This window comes from Caenorhabditis elegans, chromosome IV (genome assembly GCF_000002985.6).
Source record: "Caenorhabditis elegans chromosome IV".
Classification (NCBI taxonomy): domain Eukaryota; kingdom Metazoa; phylum Nematoda; class Chromadorea; order Rhabditida; family Rhabditidae; genus Caenorhabditis; species Caenorhabditis elegans.
Window position 1 is genome coordinate 3,268,767 of NC_003282.8, and position 22,841 is coordinate 3,291,607.

Below are 22,841 nucleotides of genomic sequence, written 5' to 3' on the forward strand. Positions count from 1 at the left end.
TGTCTCTGTATAATATTTCGTATTTTAAATTTTCCCTTATTTTTCAGAAGAAGGAACGATGAAAAGTGTCTACACGACTCTAATTCGAGGACTCTTTAGTCCCGGCAATGGTGAGCACAAGAAGCGTCAGAGAGCTCGATCTTCCGACCGTGCGAGCATCGGAATGCCACCTGGCTCACCAGTGTCTATTGGAAGTGCACATAGTGCTAATAATGGTTCGAGAAATGCGTGGAGTAAGCGATAAAAGAATTGGCTTTATTACACTTAAAATCGGCAAATTGTCAGAACTGAAATTTTCGGAAAATCGTCAGAATTGACATTTCCAGCAAATCGGCGAATTCCCGGAAATCAACATTTTCGGCAAATCGGCAAATTGTCGGAATTGAAATTTCTGGCAAAATTTTGAACATTTTCTTTTTTTTTTGAAACAAAATTAAAAAATCTCTCTAAAATTCCGTCTTTCAGACCATGAAAAAAAGCGTTTAGTTCCTTTTAAAACCAAAAGTTCATTTTTTTTGTTTTGCTTTGTTTTGTTTTTTTTTTTTTTGGTTTTTTTTTTTGATATATTCGATTTTTTGTTTTTTTGGCCAAATTTCGAAAAAAAACCCTGTCTTTTTGGTCGAATTTTTTGGCCAAAATTTTTTTTTCCGATAGCAGTTGGCGCACTGTATGTATGTAGTGCATCAATACATAAATAATCAAGTACTAATATTCATTTTCACCGATATGCAATATAACAAGAACAATTAATCCAAAAAAATCAAACAAGACTCTGTTTCACAACATTCTTAAAAGCAGCATTCTGTTTCTGAATAAGTGAAACCAGCTCTTCAAACGCCTCAAAAACACAATCGTTCTGCTTCGAAGAAACCTCAAGGAACGGGATCCCTAACGTTCTGGCCAACTGTTGTCCCTCAAATGATGTGACAACTCTCTTGACTCTCATATCCTTCTTGGATCCGACAAGTACAATTGGCTGCTGAAAATGGATAAGATGAGATAACAGTCCGATATCCGGTTTCCGGTTTCCCAGCAAAACTCACATTATGCTCTCTGCTGTGTTCCAGTCTCTTGAAGATCTCGGCGGCGTGATAGAACGATTGCCGATCTACCACAGAGTACATTATAATGATTCCATTTGATGCTACACACGATCTTTCAATTGACATTCCGTCCGCAATCTCTACCATGTAAGCGTCGGCGTCTTCATTTTCACTGTGCACATCAGGAAACATGACTTCATTCCCATTCTGGACCATTGTGAAGCACGTTTTTCCGACTTTCGATGATCCTAGCACCGCGATTCTGCAGTCTTGGATTGGGCCATCATCCCATTTCCTAGATCCACGCGAGCTCACATCCTTCTCAATTTGATTCCAACGAAAAGTTCTCATATTTCGCAGCAGATGATCCAAAGCAAGATTGGGTACTGGTGGTGAACGAGATGGTGGAGCACTGCATACCGGACACCTCGGAGTCCGGTACATCACAATTCCATTTGACCCGGGCAGCGTTGAGGGGACACGTTGGGAGATTCCCATTCGAGGAATTGGTCGATTTAGATGAGACGTTAATGCTGGTGGGGAGGAGAAGAGCAGTTGATTGCAGCAGATGAGACACAACGAATGACCACACTGAAGGCTGATTGGCTGAAAAAAAAAGAAGCTTGAAACTAAGCTTTAACGCCTTAGAGCATTGGAAATTTGTTATGGAAGTTTAGAAATTGCCAAAAAATCGAGAATTTTCGAAAATCCTAATTTTTTGAAAATTTCCAATTTTGATGATAAATCCTTAAAATCATCATGAAGATGGGTTTTTTGACATGCTGAATTTTAATTTTGTAACAACGTTTTGTGGAAAAATTCCAGTTTCTCAATATGGCAAAAAATTAAAAGTGGGTCCTATATCAGTGATGCCCGCAGGAGTCCAGAGGTTTAGAGACAGACGGGTGGTTCCTCAATGGCTCCATCGAATTCAGGTGAATTCAAGCTGATTTTAGAACGAGACAATTTTTTTTTGAGAAGTTCATGTTTAGACCTGGTTATCGCAAAATTTTCAGCTTCTGAAATTAAAAAAAAAAAATTTTCAGTGCACTGTAAAAATTTTTATGGAGGTCCGTAAATTGCTCTAAAATTGGTTTTTTTGCAGATTTGAAAATTTTGAAAAAGAAAATTTTCAAAGGTATTTAGGGATAGCCAAATATCGTGGGAAATTTTTTGAAACTATAATTTTTTGGAAAAAAAAAATTCAGTTTTTTTTTTCAATAAAATAAAATAGTTCGACTAAAAAAATCTCTTAAAATCTTAAAAATACCTTTAAAAATCACCAAGTTTTAGGATTAGTACCCAAAAACACTGCAGAAAAACGGAACAATAATTCTTGGAAAAAAATTTTGAAAATTTTGAAAAAAAAATTCAAAAAACTTCAACTTTTTTTTTGAAAAAATTAAATTTTTAAAAAGCTTCCAAAATTGTTTTATTTAAAAAAAAACATTAAATCAATAAAAAACCCTTGGAACCTACGAAAAAACTGATTTGAATCGGTTTTACGGTCCTAAAATTTAATGGGAAAAATCCGAAAAATTTCCTACCGAAATTTCATAGCCTACAAATTTTCCCTTATCCAAAAACTAAATATCTTAATATTTATTTATAACATTTATATTTCAATTGCTGCAATTAAAACGGTAGCCCAAAAAATCTACGCAACACACATACATCCACGTTGCACAATTTAGATTAGCAGTTGTTAGTTTTTCTGCATAATTCTTTGAGCAAACATGCAATTACAGTAGTCCAATGCAATCTACTATATATATATATATATAAGTGTGCATGATGATGTAACAGGTTTTAGGTGGTTTTGTTCTGTTAGCACTGGTGCGTGACCAGAAAACAACCGGTTCGGAGAGAGGTAGGTAAAAAAAAAGTTAATAGCGCATTGTCGAGGTAGGTTCCTCTACCGCAATTATGAATGGGACCTTGAGAAGTTGGCGATTTCAAACTTTCTATGGATCTACAGAATTGTTTTCTAAAAATGATTATTTGAACATGAAAAACATATTCCAAAAAATAATTTCCCATGAAACCTTCCAGAATTCTTGGCTCCTGGACTAAAATTGTCGAAAATCTGACAAAAAAACGTGCTCGGAGCAATTTTGAGAGCTTCAATTTTAACCTAGTGCACAGAAAAATTGGAAAAAAAATCACGGTTTTCTCTAATTCGAGAAAAAAACCTAGAAAATGTTTGACTTTTCTTTTTCCGACAAACTTTATCGGGGTTTTATATCTATTTTTTTTTAAATTAAAATAAAAAATGTACAAAAAAACTGTTACAAAAACTGAAAACATGCCGGAAAACTCCAAAAATAAATGGACGAAAATCGGAAAATTTCAGAATTTTTTTAATGAATCTTTCAATTAAAAAAAAATTCAATTAGGTTTTTTGTCCATTTATTTTTGGAGTTTTCCGGCTTGTTTTCAGTTTTTTAACAGTTTTTTTGTATAATTTTATTTTAATTTAAAAAATTTAAAAAAAAATAAATGGACGAAAATCGGCCTATGTGAATTTTTTTTTTGAAAAATTGAAAAATTCATAAAAATTTCTGAAACTTTTTTAAATAATCCAATACGACCAAATAATAAAAACTAATATAATAAAACACTCCAAAAAATTTCAGATTTTTCATAATTTCCGGTCAAAGTTTTGGCAAATTGCCAAAACTTTGAAAAAATATGTATGAGCTTTTTTAGGAAATCCAAAGAAATGTCGCATGTTCCAACCCCTACAATGTTTTAATACAAATAATTCAAACAACATTACAGTATAAAAAATGTTGGAAATAAAGTTTTTTTTGGTGGACTTCCAAAATTTTGAATGTGGCTAGCTAAAACTAAGTAATTGACACTTTTTGACAGTAAATAAAAATTTTTCAAAATATTTTTGAAAAGTTTTATTTTGATATCAGGTCATTTTGGCATCATAAGAGTAGTTCTAAGCACCTTTCCCTGCTGGTGCTACTTTAAGTTGAACTATAGTAAATGTATCTGGAAAAAATCACCACTGTCCCCAGGCTAACCATGTTCTAGATGCATATCCTGCTCATTCCAAATAGTATCATATACCTATATAGATTAGGTTGTAACCCAGCGGGATATTGAGTCGGATGGCCACTTTGATCCGAACAGGCACACCCTCTGGTGGTACCGGGTCATAAGCAAGCCGATTATTAGATGGAAGGGGGCTTTTTTTGAAGAAGGTGCCGTTTGGCAAACACTATCTGGGGGGAGGGGGGGTAATTTATGATAGTGTAGACATTTTGGGGCATAGTTTGTTTTGTAGGGTGTAATAATGATAACGAGTCTTTGTTCTCAGATGATTTACTATCAGTTATTATGCTCCCCTGCTCCCCTTACCTGTTCAAAAATTTGAAGGCAATGTGGGCAAACGCCGACTGGAAGTGATGACAAGTCATCGGATTCTGTGGATGAAGCATCGACGAGGGGCCTCAGATCTTGTTCGAAGAAGGGAATGACGTCATCGTCGGAGCACGATGAGGAGCATGATGAAGCCACACTGTAGTAGTCCGAATGGGACTGACGGCTTGGCGATTTTGTGGAGATTAACATGCTGGAAATATTAGGATTTTGAATGGGGAGGTTGAAGAAAAAAAAAGCGGAAAAAAGGAAAATTTCACATTTTTTGGGAAAAAGACATAAAATTTGGTGAAAAATTGGCCTTATTAACCCCTAGAAACAAAAAAAATTGAATTGAAAATGGAAAATCTGAAAAATTGAAAAATTTTGGCCCTTTTTTTTTAGAAAATTTTTAGAAAATTTTAGAAAATTTAAATTTGTAATTATTAAAAGAAAAAATTCAGAAAATCTGTTAGAGAAATGGGGCTGAAAAATGGGTATTTGGCAAAAAAAAAAGCCAGAATTTTTTTTTGAAAAGAAATATCTGAAAATTTTGTCTGAAAAAATCTGAGATATTTTCTAAAAATTATAAATCTTTCCAAAAATGCTCCAGAATGTTTTGAAAACATCTAAAATTCTTTTTGGATTTTTTTAAATCTGAAAATTTTGCCTGGAAAAAGTTTCAGAAGTTCTCAGAAAATTAAAAATTCCCACGTGGTGCCAGGCTGTCCAATTACGGTTTGATCTACAAAAAATGCGGGAATTTTTTTCCCAAAAAATTTCCAAAAAATTAACCATGCAAAATCAGTTGAGAACTCTGCGTCTCTTCTCCCGCTTTTTTGTAGATCTACGTAGATCAAGCCGAAATGAGACACTCTGAATTCCCGAAAAACCTCCAGAATATTTTTCAAGCCTTAAGGGTTTTGAACCTTTTTTAGAGCCTTCAAAACTGCAAGTTACCTCAAAGAAAATATGAAAAATTGAGAAAAAAAACGAGCAAAAAGTGTTGTCAATTTATGTATTCAGAATTTCAGAGTTTCAAAAAATCTAGAGCTTGAGGAATTTTGCAAAAAAAAAACCAAAAAAAAAAACCAAAAATAAAAAAAACAAAACAAAACAAAACAATCATAAATCCAGCCAGCACATGAACATTGAACGATCTGTCAGCCGGGTGTGAAGAGGAGAGGTGTATGACCAGAGGGGAGGCCTCAGTAGGCGGGGTCTATCCGCCCAGTCCGCCTTGATTTTCGGGAAAGGTATGAATCAATGGGGAGAGGATGGGGGAATAGAATAGAGTCAATGACCGCAAAAAAGTAATGTAAAGTATAGCACAAAAGTCAACGGCTTCTTTATCTAGTCGCTACTAATTAGAAGGATTTAGTATATGTGTGTGCTCATCGGATTGTCTCCCCCTTTTTAAAAGGATGGCAAATAGTAGGTGTCCTTTTTTCAAACGAGTGTAACTCGAAAACTAATAAAGCTGGCAGAAAATTTTCAACTAATGAAGTATAGCCAGTAACGTTTTGTACATTTTTGTATTTAACAAAAACTGATTAGCTTCGCCCTGGAAAAAGTTATGGCGACTGATATCCGACTAAAATAAATTTCACGTTGTGACAGAGTGTCTCATTTCGGCTTGATCTACGTAGATCTACAAAAAATGCGGGAAAAGAGACGCAGAGTTCTCAATTAATTTAGCATGGTTAAGAATGTATAGACGTCACATATTTTTGGCCGAAAAATTCCCGCATTTCTTGTAGATCAAATCGTGTTGGGACAGCCTGGGGGACCACGTGAAATTTCAGTCTTCTCCTCGGGGAGTACACGACAGGAGTCCGCTCCAAAAAGCTAGTTTTTGCAAATTTTTGAATATTTAGGGATGTTCAAGAGTGAGTAGGAAAACATTTTGGATTTTTTTCGAAACTTTGAAGATTTTTTAGGAGTGAAAATTTGGAAATCGAACATATTTTTAAAAAGCATCCAATAAATTTTTTATTCCTTAACATTTTTGGAATCATCAAAAACGTGCAAAAAACTGATTCTAACTAATATACAAAAAAAACTACCAGAACACTTTTAAACATTTTTAATTTATTGAAAGTCTAGGTAACTCCGTTTTTGTCAAAAAAAAATTAGAGTAAAACATTCAGGCACTAAAAATTCCAATCTAAAAATAAACCCGCAAGATGTCAGCCGCTGTAACATTCTTAAGGGTGCAGTTACAGAAATTTTGTCAACAAAAAAATGTACATAAAATTATGCGCTATATTTTCACAGTTAAAATTTTTTTGTGAACTCTTTTAGTTTTCGAGTTCTATCCGTTTGAAAAAGGGTCCATACTTATTGCCATTTAATAATGGAAAACGGACCCGCAAGATGTCGGCCGCTGCAACGTTTTCTAGGTAAGAGCTATTAAAAAATTTTCAACTACAAAAATATAGATAGCAATCTGGGCTATATTTTCTTAGTTTAAAGTATTTTGCTAGCTTTACTAGTTTTTGAGTTCTACTTATTTGAAAAAAGGACCCCCACTTTTTGCCATTTAAAAATGGAAAACGGGCCCGCAAGATGTCGGCCGCTGCAACGTTTTCCAGGTAAGAGCTACTAAAAATGTTCCACTACAAAAATATAGATAACACTTTGGGCTATATTTTCTCTGTTAAAAGCTTTTTGCGAGCTTGTTTAGTTTTCGAGTTTTTCTAATTTGAAAAAAGGCCTACGAAAAAAAAAACAAAAAAAAACGGTCTCGCAAGATGTCGGCCACTGCAAAATATACTACTTTTCGATTAGGTATACTTATTTTAAAATATTCAACAAAAAAGATGTTCAAACAAGGAAATGAATCAGAGATGGATACTCGCTTCCGCCTGCTGACTTTATGACTCAGGAAGCTGGCGGGCGGGTGGCTCCCTCACTCATAAAATATATTTGAATTTGTTGCAAGCAATCTGTTTATGTAGTGGGAAATGGGGTGACCGATGGGAAATTGATGGATAACTCGGACACTTTTCGGGTGAAAATTTGCATATTCCCGTTCTCTTTGATCTTATCGCTTTTTGTTGTTGAGATGAAGTGAGGTGAGAGAAATAAATTCAGGATCCATCTCATTTCCACGTTTTTATAAACAAACCGGCAATTGAGACATGGACCTGTGGAGGGCGGCTGAGCCCTGCCTGCTCAAACCGGACAGCTGATGATCGTGATGTTATCGTAGAGGGGGGTAGAGCAGATGCAAATTGGCGAGATGGTATCAGGTGGGCCTGCGTGCGGATTAGGATGCTTTTTGCGGAAAGAGCACAGGAAGATGGTAATATGTGGTGGGAATTCTCCCGGGAACACAGGAGTACCGTGCTTAGATTTCGGGGAAGAAATGTGACAGACCTAGGCTTGCTTGCCTTATTTCTAGATGACCTACGCCTTTCTGTCTGCCTGTCTAGGCAACCTAGGCCTTGGCCTTCCCCCGCCTACCTGTTACACAACCAAGACCTTGCTGCCTACTTTCTCGGCAACTTGGGCCTACCACGACAGGCACAAACGCCTGAGCATACGCCTTCTTGCCGTAATAAATTACTCTAGTTTCTCAGCAATCTAAGCTCGGCTACCTCGCGCCTACACAGTTGCCCCTAGGCATTGTAGCTTACATGCAGATCGAGCTACAATATGTGCTGAACCTGCTAAACCTTTTAAGAGTATGATTGCAATCGTCTGGGAAATACAAACTCTCTTGAAAAAAGTCACCCCCAAACAGAGACTAATCCTCTTCCTTCCCCTCATTCGCCTAAATACACCTGTTCGTCGTGTTGATAATTGGAAAAGAAAACGGTGTAGATCCTTATCCTCCCCCCGCAACTTTCACCTGTCCCCTCTCTGCCACGTCACCTCGAAAGCAGGTCAGTTTTGAATAGACACCTGCTGGCTCTTGCAACGAGTTTCGTTGTTGAAGACCTCCTTGAACCTTTGACATACCTGCTCTCCATGTCACAAAAGTGCTAATTAGGGGTTGAATGAAGTACGTACTAACTAGTTGCCAATAGTTAATAATTGGAAATCAAGAGGGTGATCTGCTGGCAGGGTATTGTGTTTATTGGGTAATACGTTTACTACCTGACGTTAGCCAGACGTTTGTTACCGAGGGCCAAAAGACAAAATATGTACAGTAACCTATAGACATCACTGAAATTGCAGCAATTGTGTAGGCACGAGGTAGGCAGATAGGCAAGAGGCAAGTCTAGATAGAAGGCTTTACTCCAATTGTTGTGCATTACAACGGTAGGCGACATGTAGGCAAGAAGAGTAGGTCTAGGACTAGGCTCAAAGTCGTAGCTCTAATCGTAAGGAACCATGCTGATAGGTGACTATGCAGGCACGAGGTAGGCAGCTAGGCAGGACTTAGCACCGGGGGTTCCCTATGTGTCATAAGATGTGGCATAACAAAGGGAGGGGTAACTTTTTTGCAACACTTGGATGATTGGTGTATCATTCATTTGGCGGGCTGGTGACCACACGGAACACCTGTGCAAATGCCGCAAAGGTTTTTTCGTTCGGTTATTCTAAAGAGCGAGATGACGTCCCGCAGTGAACCTTCTCCCCCTCCTGCACTGACCAAGAAAAAGTCAAAGTAATGAGATGAGGGGGGGGGGGGGGGGGGGTATGATCTGTTTGACGAGCTATAGCATATCAACTTACATGAATTCGATTGACCTCTATACTTTGGACGGGGGTATTAATATCATTTATAAACAAATCTATGAGTAGTGGATTATACCATCAGACGTAGAAATATGATATGTGGGCTTGCCTACGTGCCTGCCTACCGCCTATAGGTACGGCAGAAGGTAACTTTGAAGACATAAATGTGCCTACGCACGAACCTTATTTTCAAAAAAAATGGAACATTTCAGTTTTACAACTAGCTGTCAGCAAATTGCGTCAGTATTTTTTTTCAGCAGTTGGCACCTTTCTCCAGAACTTCGTCAGTTGTAGCTAGGAGTATGACAGTCGAAAATTTAAAACTTGCTCCAGAAGTTTGGCAATTTTTTGCAAAAGTTTACGATAATTCCCCAGATACCTAACTAACGTTAAAAGTTTGACAGCTGTCTTCAAATGCTCGCCAACTTTTTTCCGAAGTTTGACAGAAATTCGCCAGCGTTTTCCAAAGTGACAGATTTTTTCAGTTGCTTATCGACTTGCTCCAAAACTTTTCTAGCATTCTGCTGCACTTTATCTGGATATTCACCGTTTTTTTTTCAAGATTCCACAAATCCACATCTCCCATACCTATAAATTCCTAATTTATTTTCCCACTGCTCCCATGTTGAGTGACACTTCAAGGTGGTCTCCATTCGTTTCTAACCTCGAAACTTTCTCTCCACCGTTCCCCAACTTGATTTATGCACTTCGCACCACAAAAAAATCAGGTCACCAGAATAGGATGGCGCCAGCTAATTGTTCGGAATGCGTTGAAAATTTGAAAATTTGAAAAAACCCCATATCGGTTTTTGCGGGCAGAAATACGCAACACCATCCCTTTAATTGCCAACAAAACACTTTGTCGAGAGATTTGATACGACTCTAATTGGACATCCCAGAGAGATAGCACGGGAGTAGGAGAGACGCAGAGTATCGATAAAGAAGCCGCCCAGTGTAGTGTTTATACGCCAATACGCCACCGATACGTCACGTCCTTGAACCGGAGAGGGTGGCTCTCATCAAAAGAAACTAAAAGTCTTGGCACCCTCTTCAGAAGCTCACAATTCCCTTTTTTCCAATTTCTTCATGGGGGTCTCCATCCATAAGAAACTGTAAGTTTTCCGTTCAAGGTCCATTACGCAAGAGTGTACAACTCAAACATTACGTAAGAGAAGCAACCTCCTGCGCAACAAAAGTTTGAGTGATGGGGTTTCGTGGGTCCGGGTGACACAATTGTCGCACTTCCGTTAATTCGGTTGATTGACAATTGTGTTTTACGGGAAATCGAAGGACATCTTGTACTTGCGTTTATTGTCATAAGGTTATTGGAGATGTAGGTTGATGGATTTGGAAATTGGAAAATTGGAAATCGCGAGTTAGAAGATTTGATGCTTAGAAAATTATTGGGGGAAGCAGAAAGACTGTAAATCAGGGGTGTGCGGCAAATTTGCCGAATTTGCCGAATTTGCCGTTTGCCGAGCTCGGCGAAAATGTGACAGTACAATTTTGACTAAAACTGTTGATTTTTTCGCCAAAAATTTAGTAAAATGACAACAAATTGAGTTATTTTGATGTTTAAGCAGACACACCTAACTTGTTCAGAAACCAGAGGTGTGTTAAGAATTCAGTAGTTTTGGTGCTCCAAAAAATATCAAAAAATATATAATTTTTCCGAGTTTGTTAAGCACGGCGAATTTGCCGTGCTCGGCAAATATTGAAAAAATAGATTTGCCGAATTTGCCGAGCTCGGCAAATTTTGAGATTTGCCGCACACCCCTGCTGTAGATGAAAGTTTACAAATTTTTGGAGAAAGATGCCAGTCATCTAGAGAAAGCTTTGCGAACTGCAGCAGAAAGTTGTCAAGTTCCTTGAGAATGGTGTCAAACTTTTGGGGAAAACTGTCAATCTTCTGGAAAAATGCTCTCGACATTTGGCTCTAGCTTCTTGCCCAAGTTTGACCCAAAAAATATTAACTTGGATCAGAAGTTGGCAAAACTTGGGCAAAAGTTGAGCAAGACTTTGGCCCAACTCTTGCCAAACTTTGGCCCAAACTTTTCTTGTTTCGTTTCGAACTTAGATAGCAGTTTGTCAAGAGTTGGGTGAAATTTGGGTTAAACTATGGTGCAGCCTGAATCCAAGTTTTGCCAAAGTCTTGCCAAACGTTTGCCCAATTTTAGCCAGCTTCTGATCCAAGGTCATATATTTGGGCCAAACTTGGGCAAGAAGCTAGAGCCAAATGCCGAGCTGTAAAATTTTTGGCAAAACCTTTCGAACTTCTGAAGAGCTAATAAATTGTCGGCTAAATCTGACCTAGTATTCAAAAAAGCTGAGAAACTTCTGGAGAAAGTTGGCAAACTGCTTGAAAAACCTGGTGAACTGCAGCAGAAAATTGGCAAATTTTTGGGGAACCTGCACAGTATTGGTGGCCCCGTAATTAAATTTTTTAAATTTTCTTCAATAAAAATTTGATATACCCAACTCCAATTAAAAAGGGCCACCTGCTAGCAAAAAACACGGGGTAACTATAACACCTTACCGATAACACCAACAAAAAAAAACATTTGAATCTTCCAACTATCTTCTTATCAACCTACTGGGGACCGACAAAAGGAATGCGTAATGGTGAACAAGAAGTCGGCAAACAAGAAGTTTGAATGTATAAGTGATGAGACAGGAAGAAAATGATAGGAGAAAAACACAAGAAATAGGGTAGTGGAGAAAAATTTGAATTCGAGGTGGAGTAGCGCCAGTGGGGATTTTGTTTAAATACACTTACAATAATCCAAAACGACCGTTTATCAAAATAAAACACTCCAGAAAATTTTAGATTTTTTATAATTTCCGGTCAAAGTATTGGCAAATTAAAAAAAAACATTTGAAAAATATAAGCTTTTGAGGAAAAAAACAATTTTTTTGGTCGACTTCCAAAATTATGAGTAGCAATAACTGAGTAATTGTAACTATTTGACAGTAAATAAAACAATTTTCCAAATATGTTTGAAAAGTTTTTTTTTTTCATTTTGGCACAATAGGAGTAGTTTCCACCATTAAAGTCGGAAAAAAGTTTGAAGTTATGAGCATTAGAATTATTTTTAGATTTTTGTTAGACATTGGAACAAGACAGTTTAAGCGCCCTTCCGAACACTTTTTTGATTTTTTTTTGAATTTTTTTCTTTTAGAGAGTTAGTGAGAAAAATTAGAAAGAATTCGTGAACACAATTTTCAGACAATTTTTTTTTCAAAAATCTACAAAAATTTCAATTACTTTTCCAGATTTTTTAGAGTTCTCTCCGCTCAATATAACAAATTTTCCCACACCTCCTGCTCAAAACGCTCAAAATTCTGCCAAAACTCATTATATCCGTTTTAGCCCTCAAAATTCTGTCACTTATTGTTACCGGTTGTTCTCACATATCTGCCAACTAAATTTGCACTTTATTCTCAACATGTGCCGCACATTTTTTTTTTGAATTTTTGTTATTCTGGGAAGTCGGTAAGGTCAGCAAACATAGGGAATCGGAGGGAACAATTATTAGTGTAAAGTTGGTAATTGGGGTGCCCAAATAGATAGTGATGATTCAGTAGGTGAGGTACATTCTCTATTAGAGCGGCATGCCGCACTAATTTCCGGGCCCTTCGCGACGTGCGCTCTATTAGAGACTGCCGCACACTAATTTTCGATAACTGATTTTCATGTTGAAGTTACTACTTTTGAGAGTAGTAACCTCAAAATTTCCTTATAAAACCTCATATTTTATGGGAAAATTCATGGAAATTGTGTAATTTTGCCTCACAAAGACACTAAAATTCAATATTTAAATGAAAATTTATGAATTCATTCAAGAATGAACAAAAATATCTTCGAAGAAATCGAATAATTGAGGTGGCTCTCGCACCCAAAAAAAGGGGTGCCGCACTAATAGAGACTGCCGCTCTAATTTTCGAAGAGCCAGTTAGGGAGCCGCTTTAATAGATACGTCGTACTATTAGATACGCCGCTCTAATAGAGAATATACGGTAAAATTCAAAATTGTTCACTGTTTTCAGATAAAAAAATTGCTATATCTCTAAATTTAAAAAAGTTTGTAAAAAGTGTCAAAAATTTTTCACCAACTTGGAGTTTTCAAAAAAATAAAATTCATAATTGGAAAATGATTTTTAAATAGGTAAAAAAAACAACAAAAAATTGGCGGTAGAGGAGCTCTTTGAACTGGGAAAAGCTTCACTAGTATTCAGAAAATGTGAACTTTGAAGGCCTGATTAATAAGGCCTAATTTGAAGGCCTAATTTTTCCTGATTTGACCTGATTTGGCCGGTTTTGGCCTGATAAAAAAATGTAGGCGAACAAAACGTTTTTTTAAAAGAAAGTCGATATCAGATTTATTTTTTTTTTTCTCGAAAATCTAAACTTCCCAAATTTAATCGTTCTTTAAGCTCTCCCTCCAACTCCCCTGATCCCCTTACGAGGTAAACATCAGGGGTGGGCAGCAATTGCCGTAAATTGCCGGTCTGCCGATTTGCCGTTTGCCGGAAATCAGATTTGCCAGAAATATTTAGAGGGAGTTCTTATAAGACGGAAACACTTAAAACGGTGTCTTTTTGAATTTTTTCTTCCGTTTTTTAGTTATTTTCATAGAATTAGCTTACTTTTTAAAATAGATGTAGGAACATTCATAGAATGCGTACAATTTTACCATTTGAAGTTGAAATTCTGAAATTTCCAAAAAAAAATGTGCAAACTCACAGTTTTGCCGATTTGCCGGAAATTTTCAATTCCGGCAATTTGCCGGTTTGCTGATTTGCCGGAAAAATTTGTTTGCCACCCACCCCTGGCACAGATCTCGTGGATTTACAGTTACAGGGGTGTACGGTAGATTTTTTTTAACTCTTGCTCATGAAACTTCCAAACACCTGCCCATGTGCCCCCCCCCCCTTTTCTTGCCGGAAGATCAGTTTCTGAGGTGTTAATTGTTGCATATGTAATGTCTTCACACCTGCTCCCTATACCAAAATACTTGTTTATACGATGAAATAGCCATAGACAATTAAGTAAATGCATTGACGACAAGCCGGGGAAGGGATGAGCCAACAAAATATATATATGTATAAGTAGGAGGACTAATAGTAAGAAGATTAGTCTAGATACCGAGCTGTGAGAAATTTTGTTGTTGCATCTGACTTTCAGATTGTTTTCCGAGCAACCAATACGACGTCACTGGTCCTTTGCCTTTCGCCTCGACGGTTCCGCGGAGGGTGATTTGGAATTCCGAGTAGTACCTGACACAAAAGTCGCGAGCTTCCTGGCTCATCTGGATCTTCTCCGGCTCACTAGTAGACTCCATTCTCGAGGCAACATTTACAGTGTCACCGAATAGGCAATAACGAGGTGCGGTAAGACCGACGACTCCCGCCGCGACGGTTCCAGTGTGGATGCCAAGGCGGATGCGGAGCTTCACGTTTCGGCGATGAGGGATCTCGTAGGTTTTGAGGAGAAGCATTAGCTCGAGAGCCGTGTTGCAGATGTTTCTGATGTGCTCGTTGCCGTTTTCTTCGGGGATTCCAGAGACGATCATGTAGGCGTCCCCGATTGTTTCGACCTGGAAGAAGCAGGGGGTTTTGAAGGTTTAGGTGACCATTTTTCGCGATTCCATTGACAATCGCCCGCCGGACAAGGGAAAGTCGTGTACTCCACACCGACAAATACATTTAGTTTCACGCCTAAAATCGAGCCGCGACGCGACGCGCAACGCGCCGTAAATCTACACCAGATATGGCCGAGCCAAAGTGGCCTAGTTCGGCATACTCTTCTAGTGACTTGATTGACAAGCTACAGAAAATATCGTTTGCCGCACGTGGAATCAGAAAGTCCTATTTCGCTTTGATCTTCGAAAAACGCGGGAGGTGAGACGCAGGCAGTGATTTCGCATGGTTAAGAGAGTGCTGACGTCACAGTTTTTTGTGAAAAAATTCCCGCATTTTTTGTAGATCAAGCTGTATTGAAACAGCCGGACGCCACGTCTTGCCGCTCACCTAACTAGTAAATTGAACGAGGATTCACAAAAAGGGGAACCGAAGCGGATATGGCAAGATGCAAGCGCCTGTTTTTTCTATAAATAATTGCTAAGCGTGTAACATCGGAGCATCGTTGTGCCGGTTTTTGGCAGATCCCTTTTTCATAGATTCCCTTTCAGTGGGACCAGATCCCCTCTCAGGGGAGCAAATTTTTTTGAGCTGTTAAACGGCGCTTATCCCTACTTACCTTATAAGATCCGTGCTTATTAATAGCGTCGTCAAATTTGCTGTAGATACTGTTCAACATGCTCACAACCTCCAGCGGAGTCGACGAAGAGCAGATTGTTGTGAAGCCCACGATGTCACTGGAATCATACTTTTCATTGATCTATCAAACTTTCCATTTACACACCTGAACATCACCGTAGCCATATCGAATGTCTTTGCCGGCACGGATCTTCCCATTTTCAGCTCATTCGCCACGTATTTGGGTAGAAGTTGTCCGAGAAGTTTGTCGGCTCGCACATTGGCCTCCTCTAACATTCCAGTTCGTTCGGCTACAAGTTTTTCCAGGTTATTCGCATATTGTTCCATCATACGCATCATCTGGTCGACGAGGGATCCTTTTCTGAAATCATAATTACTAATGTGTAGAGACAGATTTTTAAGCATTAGCAGCCGACATCGACCAAAGTCCGCGGAATTCTTGTCAGTGGTTTTTGTGTGGTGTGTTTGTACATATAATGTAAAAAGTTAGTCCTATCCTGATAATACTAAATATAGATTCTCCGTAAAGGTGAGCTAGGAGTCCTACAGTACGCCTTAAAATGAATCTGATGGGAAATGAGAAGTTGCGAGACCCTAACGTAAGTTAAGATACAGCGGGAGCACCTAGTGTCAGGCTATCCCAGCACGGTTTGATCTACAAAAACTGCGGTAATTTTTTAAAACATTCTTAACCATGCAAAATCAGCTGAGAACTCTGCGTCTCTTCTCCCGAATTTTTTGTAGATCAAGCCGAAATGTGACACTCTGACGCCACGTGCGGGAGGCTAAATCTGAGTAATTGCGACGAATTTGCCAAAATTTTTAAGGAGCGGGAAAATCTTTGTCAAATTTTTGTAGATGTTTGTCACCTTCACGATTTGCTGTGTACGCTATTCCAGTATTTTTACTCAAAGTATGCGACAAGGTCTTCCAAAGTATGCCCTAGCCATTAGTTACAAAAATCAAACTCACACTTTCAAGTAGTTCTCCGTATTAAGTCGAACACGACGAATTGATGGTCTCACTTCCGGATTCTCATTCCAACAATCCAACAACAACGCCACAAGGTCCGGATGAATTTGTGTTCTATCATGAACAGTAGGTCGGAACGTCTTTGTACCATCCCGAATGTAATCCATCACTTCTGAGACATTTGTTCCATTTGGGAAGGGCAAGGCTCTGAAAAGAATCTCATGCATAACCATTCCAAACGCATAAATATCCCCCATTTGTCGTCTGGCTTGTGATTGTTTCACCCATGACTGGTCCATTCTTCTCGTTCGGTTCGACTCCTTGTTCTTCAACATTTCCGGCGGCTGGTAGAGCAGACTCGTCTTCTGAGCGGATCCACTTTTGTCATCACCTTCCTTCAGGGTTTCCGTTGAGATCAGCCCCAGCTTCTCCCATCGTTCAAGTGGATTAGCAATTCCGTAGTCTGTAAGTTTGATCATCCAGTTTCGATCAATAAGACATGACCAAGGAGTAAGGGATCCATGATAGCCAATAATTGAAGAGTGTAGATACTCGAGACCCAATGTGATATCTCGAATGAAAGCTCCATGAAACTTTGAGTCCAGGGAAACTTCCTGATTGTAGATCATATCCTGAATAGTTCCCCTGGAGCAGAACTTCCATAAGACAACCATCTCCTCTTTCTCGTTGAACGACATTCCTAGGAAGGGATTCAAATTATCGTGTACCGCCTGTTTCATTTGATTCAACAATTGCAAATCCTGTCGGTTAAAGACAATTGGTCTTCTCTGTGGGTACAGATGGAATGAAGCATGGGTGTTGGTTCCGACAACTGCGTGATGCTTCACGAACATGCTCATATTGGACATTTTAGTTTTTGAAGAGCCAATCGAGAGCATAGACTTCATCTCATTCTCCTGAATGGTTCTAAAGTCATCTCGGTATATCCTCCAAGGAGTGTTAGCCAGAGCACGATTCTCGCAGACTCTTGAAAGGATGAAGAAGCAAATGATAAGGAGAATGATCAGAAGTACAATGCATCCTCCGATAATCAATGTGGTGTAGTCGCATTTTTCATTTCGGAAGCCGCATGCTGGCTCATCTGCTGGTAAGCTTCCATCAATAGACGGCCAGAATCCAGTTGACAGATCTGTAACTTGAAGTTCGTAACATCCATTTCCAGTTTTTGTTCCGTCGCAATTGGTGAGCATGACTGGCTCCAGCTCACAGACTTTACGAACTGTGTCACTATTCGGGGGAACATAGAATGCCGCATAAACCGGTGCTCTTTCCGCAATATCGTCCATCATAACTGTCCCTGAAGTGACGCCGGCATTGGAGACAAGTCCCGGGAATGTGATACGTCTCATGTGATTCCAAACTTCTTTTCCGTTCAAGTATGAATTCTCGTTTCCGGTTTCATTCATCGTTGCACGGACCGCCAAGGCATACAATCTCAGAGCGTCGTAGAGATGGATGTAGCCGTAGATGTTTTTCTGAAATTGTGGGAACTTGACCAAAATTATTGATTTTGTTCCGAAAATGTTAGACATAAAATTGAGTTATTTCGAATTTTGTACAGGCGGACCACACTGAACTGATTGAAAATTCTGACATGTGCTAAGAAATCAGTAAGCATGGCCACGGGGTTCTGGCTTTCCTCATTGCATTTTTCGCGCTCCATTGACAATCGCCTGCCGGACAACGCGTGGGAAAGTCGTGTACTCCACACCAAGGGTGTCAATTCCCGTGTCCCGTTTGTCCCGTTGTCCCGTTTTTGGGGTGTTTTCACGGGAACGGGAATTCCCGTTGTCCCGTTTTTGAAATTTTCACGGGAACGGGAATTCCCGTTGTCCCGTTTTTAAAACTTTCACGGGAACGGGACATTTTCCCTCATTTTTTGGATTTTTAAATATCTGTTTAATATTGAAAAAATCGATAAAAATGTTTATAATGCAGTTTTTTTTTTATAATTTGCCTCGAATACACTAAAATTTACGCCAACTATGCACTCTTTTTTTTTAAACCGCCCAGTTTGTCCCGTTTTTTGAGTGTTTTCAAAAAAACGGGAATTCCCGTTGTCCCGTTTTTGAAATTTTCACGGGAACGGGAATTCCCGTTGTCCCGTTTTTGAAATTTTTACGGGACATTGACACCCTTGCTCCACACGGGCAAATTCATTTAGTTTTACAACTAAAATCGAGCCGCGACGCGACACGCAACGCGCCGTTAACCTAACGTAAATCTAATCGAGCCAAAATGGCCTAGTTCGGCAAACTCTTACATTTCAATTTATGAGGGAAGCCAGAACCGAGTGTATGGTGCTCTAAACAATATGAAAAAATTATGGAATTTTTCCTTTTCTTTTTTTTCAGCACGACAAATTTGCCGAATTTGCCAAGTTTGCCGTGTTGAAAAATTGGCAAATATTGAAAAAAGTGATTTGCCGAATTTACCGAGCTCGGCAAATTTTGAGAATAATTTTTCGCCCAGAAAGATGTGACGTCAGAAAGTTTTTAACCACGCGAAATCAGTTGAGATCTCTGCGTCTCAACTCCCGCATTTTTTGTAGAACAACGTAGATCAAATCGAAATGGTACACTCTGACACCGCGTGATTATTATGAATCCAGTTGCGGCATGACCCGTGGACTCCGTTCAATTTAATTTTATTAATTCATGAGAATGCCTACTTTCTGGCGCGAAACGAGCGGCAGCAGAGAGAGCGTGCGGCAAAGAGAGATTTAGGTACCTTCGCTACGAGATATTCCCGCGCCAAAACGGTAAGCATTCTCATGATCTCATGGTTCCTTAATTACCGCAAATTAATTTCTTACCATTTCCAAGTCATCAGTCGAGTATCCACTCGCCTCCAATCTTTCCTTGAAAGGAGTCACCAAGGTATTGTCGAATCCATTTACATCGTCGATCTAAAATTTTAATTCTTTATTTTTTTAATCGTTCTCAGGCACTCACAATAAACGAATTAGCAAAATGATCCTTAACATTCTGTTGATATTCTCCATTCTCGCCGAGCCACGGAGCCATATCTTTTGTCTCGAGTTGAAGCCACGGGAGAATCCACGCATAATTGGCATTGTTCATTCCAGAAAGAGTCACAGCTTGCATGAATTCTTTGTTCATGTCACGGGTGGAAGAAAACGCGCAGACGACCACTGTTAATATTCTCAATCGACAATAGGGCGACTATTGAAAAAAAAAACTTACCTCTTGCACTGTTCTCCAATTCTTGAAGGAGTCCGCTATTCATGATAGCTTTCGCATTTGTGTACTCCTCTAACATAATCTTTCGAACAACATTAATTCCACGCTGGTGAAAAACTTCCTCAAATGACTGAACCCTCTCGAAAGCCACTGCTCCAGTATTTGTCGCGATCGCGACCTTATTCCATCCATAATGCTTGATCAGCGCGGCGGCAGCCTCCGCCAATGAATTCGTCGTTCTTAAAGACACCCTGGCCAGAGTTTTGAATATAGTCTTATCCGCAAAACTATTGGATGACGCCATGTACCCCACAACTGGGATATTCCAAAACGTGGCCATTTTTGCTACGGCATCCAACTCAGCGTTACAGTAAGGTCCGATAAATGCACGAACTCCTTGAACATGGTACATGTCTGCACCCACCGCAACACCTTCATACGATTCTCCGCATCCCATTTGGTTCAGGATTCTGAAAACATTACAGGTTCTAGACAAACTTTGGAAAAGTAAAGTAGTCTTACTCAATATCGAAATCATTGCCGAGAACACCTTCCTGGGTGAGCTGCTCCTTTGAAAGTTGCAATATTTTCTCCGCATTTCTCATAGAACCCACTGCTCCGATGTGACCAACTTTTACCTTTAAAGTTAATGAATTCCTAAGTTTTCAAAAGAGGCAAAATTTTGGATTTTCAGGCATTTAGGACGGCACCCAGGACAAAATTGAGTTTTGTTAGGCATCCAGCATTGAAAAAAAATAATTGTTTCAGGAAGTATGGCCTGTCAAAATTTTGAGTTTTCCCAAAGCCTGGCACCAGAGTTTAGCTTCTGTGATCCTGTTGAAAATTTTAAATGTTTCGGATACTGGTAGGACCATTCTATCATTTTAAACGAAAAACGGGCAAATCCAGAAGCTACTACCCATGTTTCAACAAACCTTGACGTTTGCACATTCTCCTAGTAGGAGCAGAAAAATGAATAGCTCACGACGCATTGAAAATAGCGAAATGCGAAGAAGTGAGTATATATTTTGGCAATCAGCCGAAGTGGTGGACCGACTCCAGTTGGATTATCCCAAATTTTGAATCCCTCTTCGGAAATCTCATGATATGATCCGATGGATAAGCTTCTTAAAATTGACTTACTTCAGACTACTGTAGAGGAGTTTTATTACTCACTGCTTTTATTACTCGGTTTAACCATAGACTTCAAACTTCAGATAACTTCAGATACCATCAAAATAGCTTGAAAAAACATTTTTTGTACAAGATTGATCGTGACAGGTATTTGTTAACTACATCAAATTTCTAAAATTCACATGATTAGCTAGTAACCAACATACCTGTGCGGCATTCGGAATTTTTCGGCATAACGGCATTTTCGGCATATGCCGTGAATTTTGAAATCGGCATTTCGGCATATGCCGCGCTCCAAAAACCGGCATTCGGCATTCGGCATTTCGGCATTTTGAACGATTGTTTTCCAGTTATAAAAAATTAACGTGATTTGAATGTTTTCAATCAAACTTCAATGTTCTTTATATCATTACCAACATATTAAAAATAGTATTCGTCTGATTTTGGTATATGACGTAGCACTACAGGTATGCACAGTTTTTGGCTTTTGACTAAATATTGAGTCGGTGTTACTGGTTAGATGTTTTTAGGATTCTATAGGAGTACTTCAATGCGCTCAACTGCTATGAAACTCTCTCCATTTTAGCGGTATAGGGAATCTGCAAACTTTTTTGGAAAACTAATATTGGCATCGGATGCAGCAAACCAAAATATCTCTGTATCTACAATTTTATACTCACATTTCAAAAATTGAATGCAAAAGAGCAAAGGTGAAAAGTCGACCGTCCAAATGCTATGGGACACCCTGACTAGGAATCTGTCAAAAGGTGCCCATGCGACTTACATATCAGATCTATGCCATTCGATAGTACATGTCTGAAAACGGTTACTCATGAATTTTTAGCGGCAAAACTGCAGAACCAAGCTCTCGGCGGGCTCTCAAAGATCCTGAAAATAGCACTATAACGAGGCGAATTTTTGCTTTTTTTGTTAAATTACAAAATATTGATAAATATTCGGTCCATTTTTAGCAAAAATGAGTGTTTCAGCTTCTAAATTGTGATAAAAACATTATTTATCAATATTCTATTCATATTTGAGTATTTTTTAGGAAAAAAATTAAACAAAAAAGTTGCCTCGTTTCTTATAGGGCTGTTTACAGGATCTTTCAGAGCCAGCCGTGAGCTTGGTTCTGGAGATTGCCGCTAAAAATTCATTAGTAACCTTTTTAAAACATAGGCTATCAAATGACATAGATCTCATATGTAAGTCCGATGGGTCACCTTCTGACGGATCCTTGTTAGGGATATTTTAGGGAATTTCACACAAAGTTCTTTTTTTTTGCAAAGCATTAAATTGGTGCATTTTCAGACAATTTTCGAGTCATTTTAGAGTCAAAATTGTTGCAGAAATGTTATAAATTATCGAGCAAAAAGCTTCAAGAAATCTGAAAAAAGGAACAATCTGCAAAAAAACCTTAATATTTGCAAGATTTTTATGTTTCATCGGATACACGAAAATTATTAAAATATGGTTTTTGACAGAAAATCAAAACCAAAAATGCAGCAAAAAAAACGGCATAATGCCGTCATAATGTCGGCATTATGTCGTTATGCCGGTCATTTCATTTTTCGGCATATCGGCATTTACGGCATATGCCGTGAATTTTAAAATCGGCATAACGGCATATGCCGTGAATTTTAAAATCGGCATAACGGCATGTGCCATGAATTTTAAAATCGGCATAACGGCATATGCCGCGCTCCAAAAACCGGCATTATGCCGGCATCGGCATATGCCGAATGCCGAATGCCGCACAGGTATGGTAACCAACATGGATTGCTAACATTACCTGGACCTCCAAACTAATATCATTGATCCTATTCTCTAACTTCGGCGAGACCACTTCTGATTTGAAACTTTTGATTGTTTTTTTCTCGTCATTTAATTCTTATCATAATAGCATGTCTGTCTTTTACAATGATTATCCGTAACCTTGTCAAATTCGATTTCCGTCAGAAACCATGTAATATAGTTTCTAGCAGGAATTGGTAAGAGATGCACGGCATATTTTTTGTTGTTTATATCTATCTCGCAATTAGTTGTACTAATATATGTTCCCGGGCAAGTGGTGTGTCAGGCTGTCCCATCACGGTTTGATCTACAAAAAATGCGGGGATTTTTTGCC

The 22,841-nt window shown here is 38.7% G+C and overlaps 2 protein-coding genes and 3 non-coding genes across 6 annotated transcripts; 2 read left to right on the top strand and 3 right to left on the bottom strand.

The window, feature by feature from the left end:
- Positions 1-696: 696 nt before the first annotated feature.
- T26C12.3 (RING-type domain-containing protein) lies at positions 697-4,629 on the bottom strand (the record flags this gene model as incomplete). Of its 2 annotated transcripts, NM_001307349.3 has the most annotated exons (3): positions 697-979; positions 1,044-1,649; positions 4,416-4,629. In NM_001307349.3, the coding sequence occupies 3 exons, from the start codon at positions 4,626-4,628 to the stop codon at positions 761-763; spliced, it is 1,038 nt and encodes a 345-aa protein (NP_001294278.1). The 2 variants fall into 2 exon arrangements, with proteins under 2 accessions (NP_001294278.1, NP_001368208.1); NM_001380138.1 differs by lacking the exon at positions 4,416-4,629 and having other exon boundaries at positions 761-979; positions 1,044-1,541.
- A 5,150-nt stretch (positions 4,630-9,779) lies between these two features.
- T26C12.8 lies at positions 9,780-9,890 on the bottom strand. Its single transcript, NR_053035.1, has one exon. It is a non-coding gene; the product is annotated as an Unclassified non-coding RNA T26C12.8 (non-coding RNA).
- Positions 9,891-10,033: 143 nt separating this feature from the next.
- T26C12.9 lies at positions 10,034-10,170 on the top strand. The gene has a single exon (NR_053036.1). It is a non-coding gene; the product is annotated as an Unclassified non-coding RNA T26C12.9 (non-coding RNA).
- A 3,948-nt stretch (positions 10,171-14,118) lies between these two features.
- On the bottom strand, positions 14,119-20,571 carry gcy-23 (Receptor-type guanylate cyclase gcy-23; the record flags this gene model as incomplete). The annotated part of the gene is made up of 9 exons (NM_067908.5): positions 14,119-14,701; positions 15,364-15,481; positions 15,529-15,744; positions 16,356-17,851; positions 19,192-19,284; positions 19,331-19,530; positions 19,583-20,049; positions 20,102-20,217; positions 20,515-20,571. The coding sequence occupies 9 exons, from the start codon at positions 20,569-20,571 to the stop codon at positions 14,243-14,245; spliced, it is 3,222 nt and encodes a 1,073-aa protein (NP_500309.3). The 3' UTR covers positions 14,119-14,242.
- On the top strand, positions 14,984-15,133 carry T26C12.7. The gene has a single exon (NR_053037.1). It is a non-coding gene; the product is annotated as an Unclassified non-coding RNA T26C12.7 (non-coding RNA).
- Positions 20,572-22,841: the final 2,270 nt, after the last annotated feature.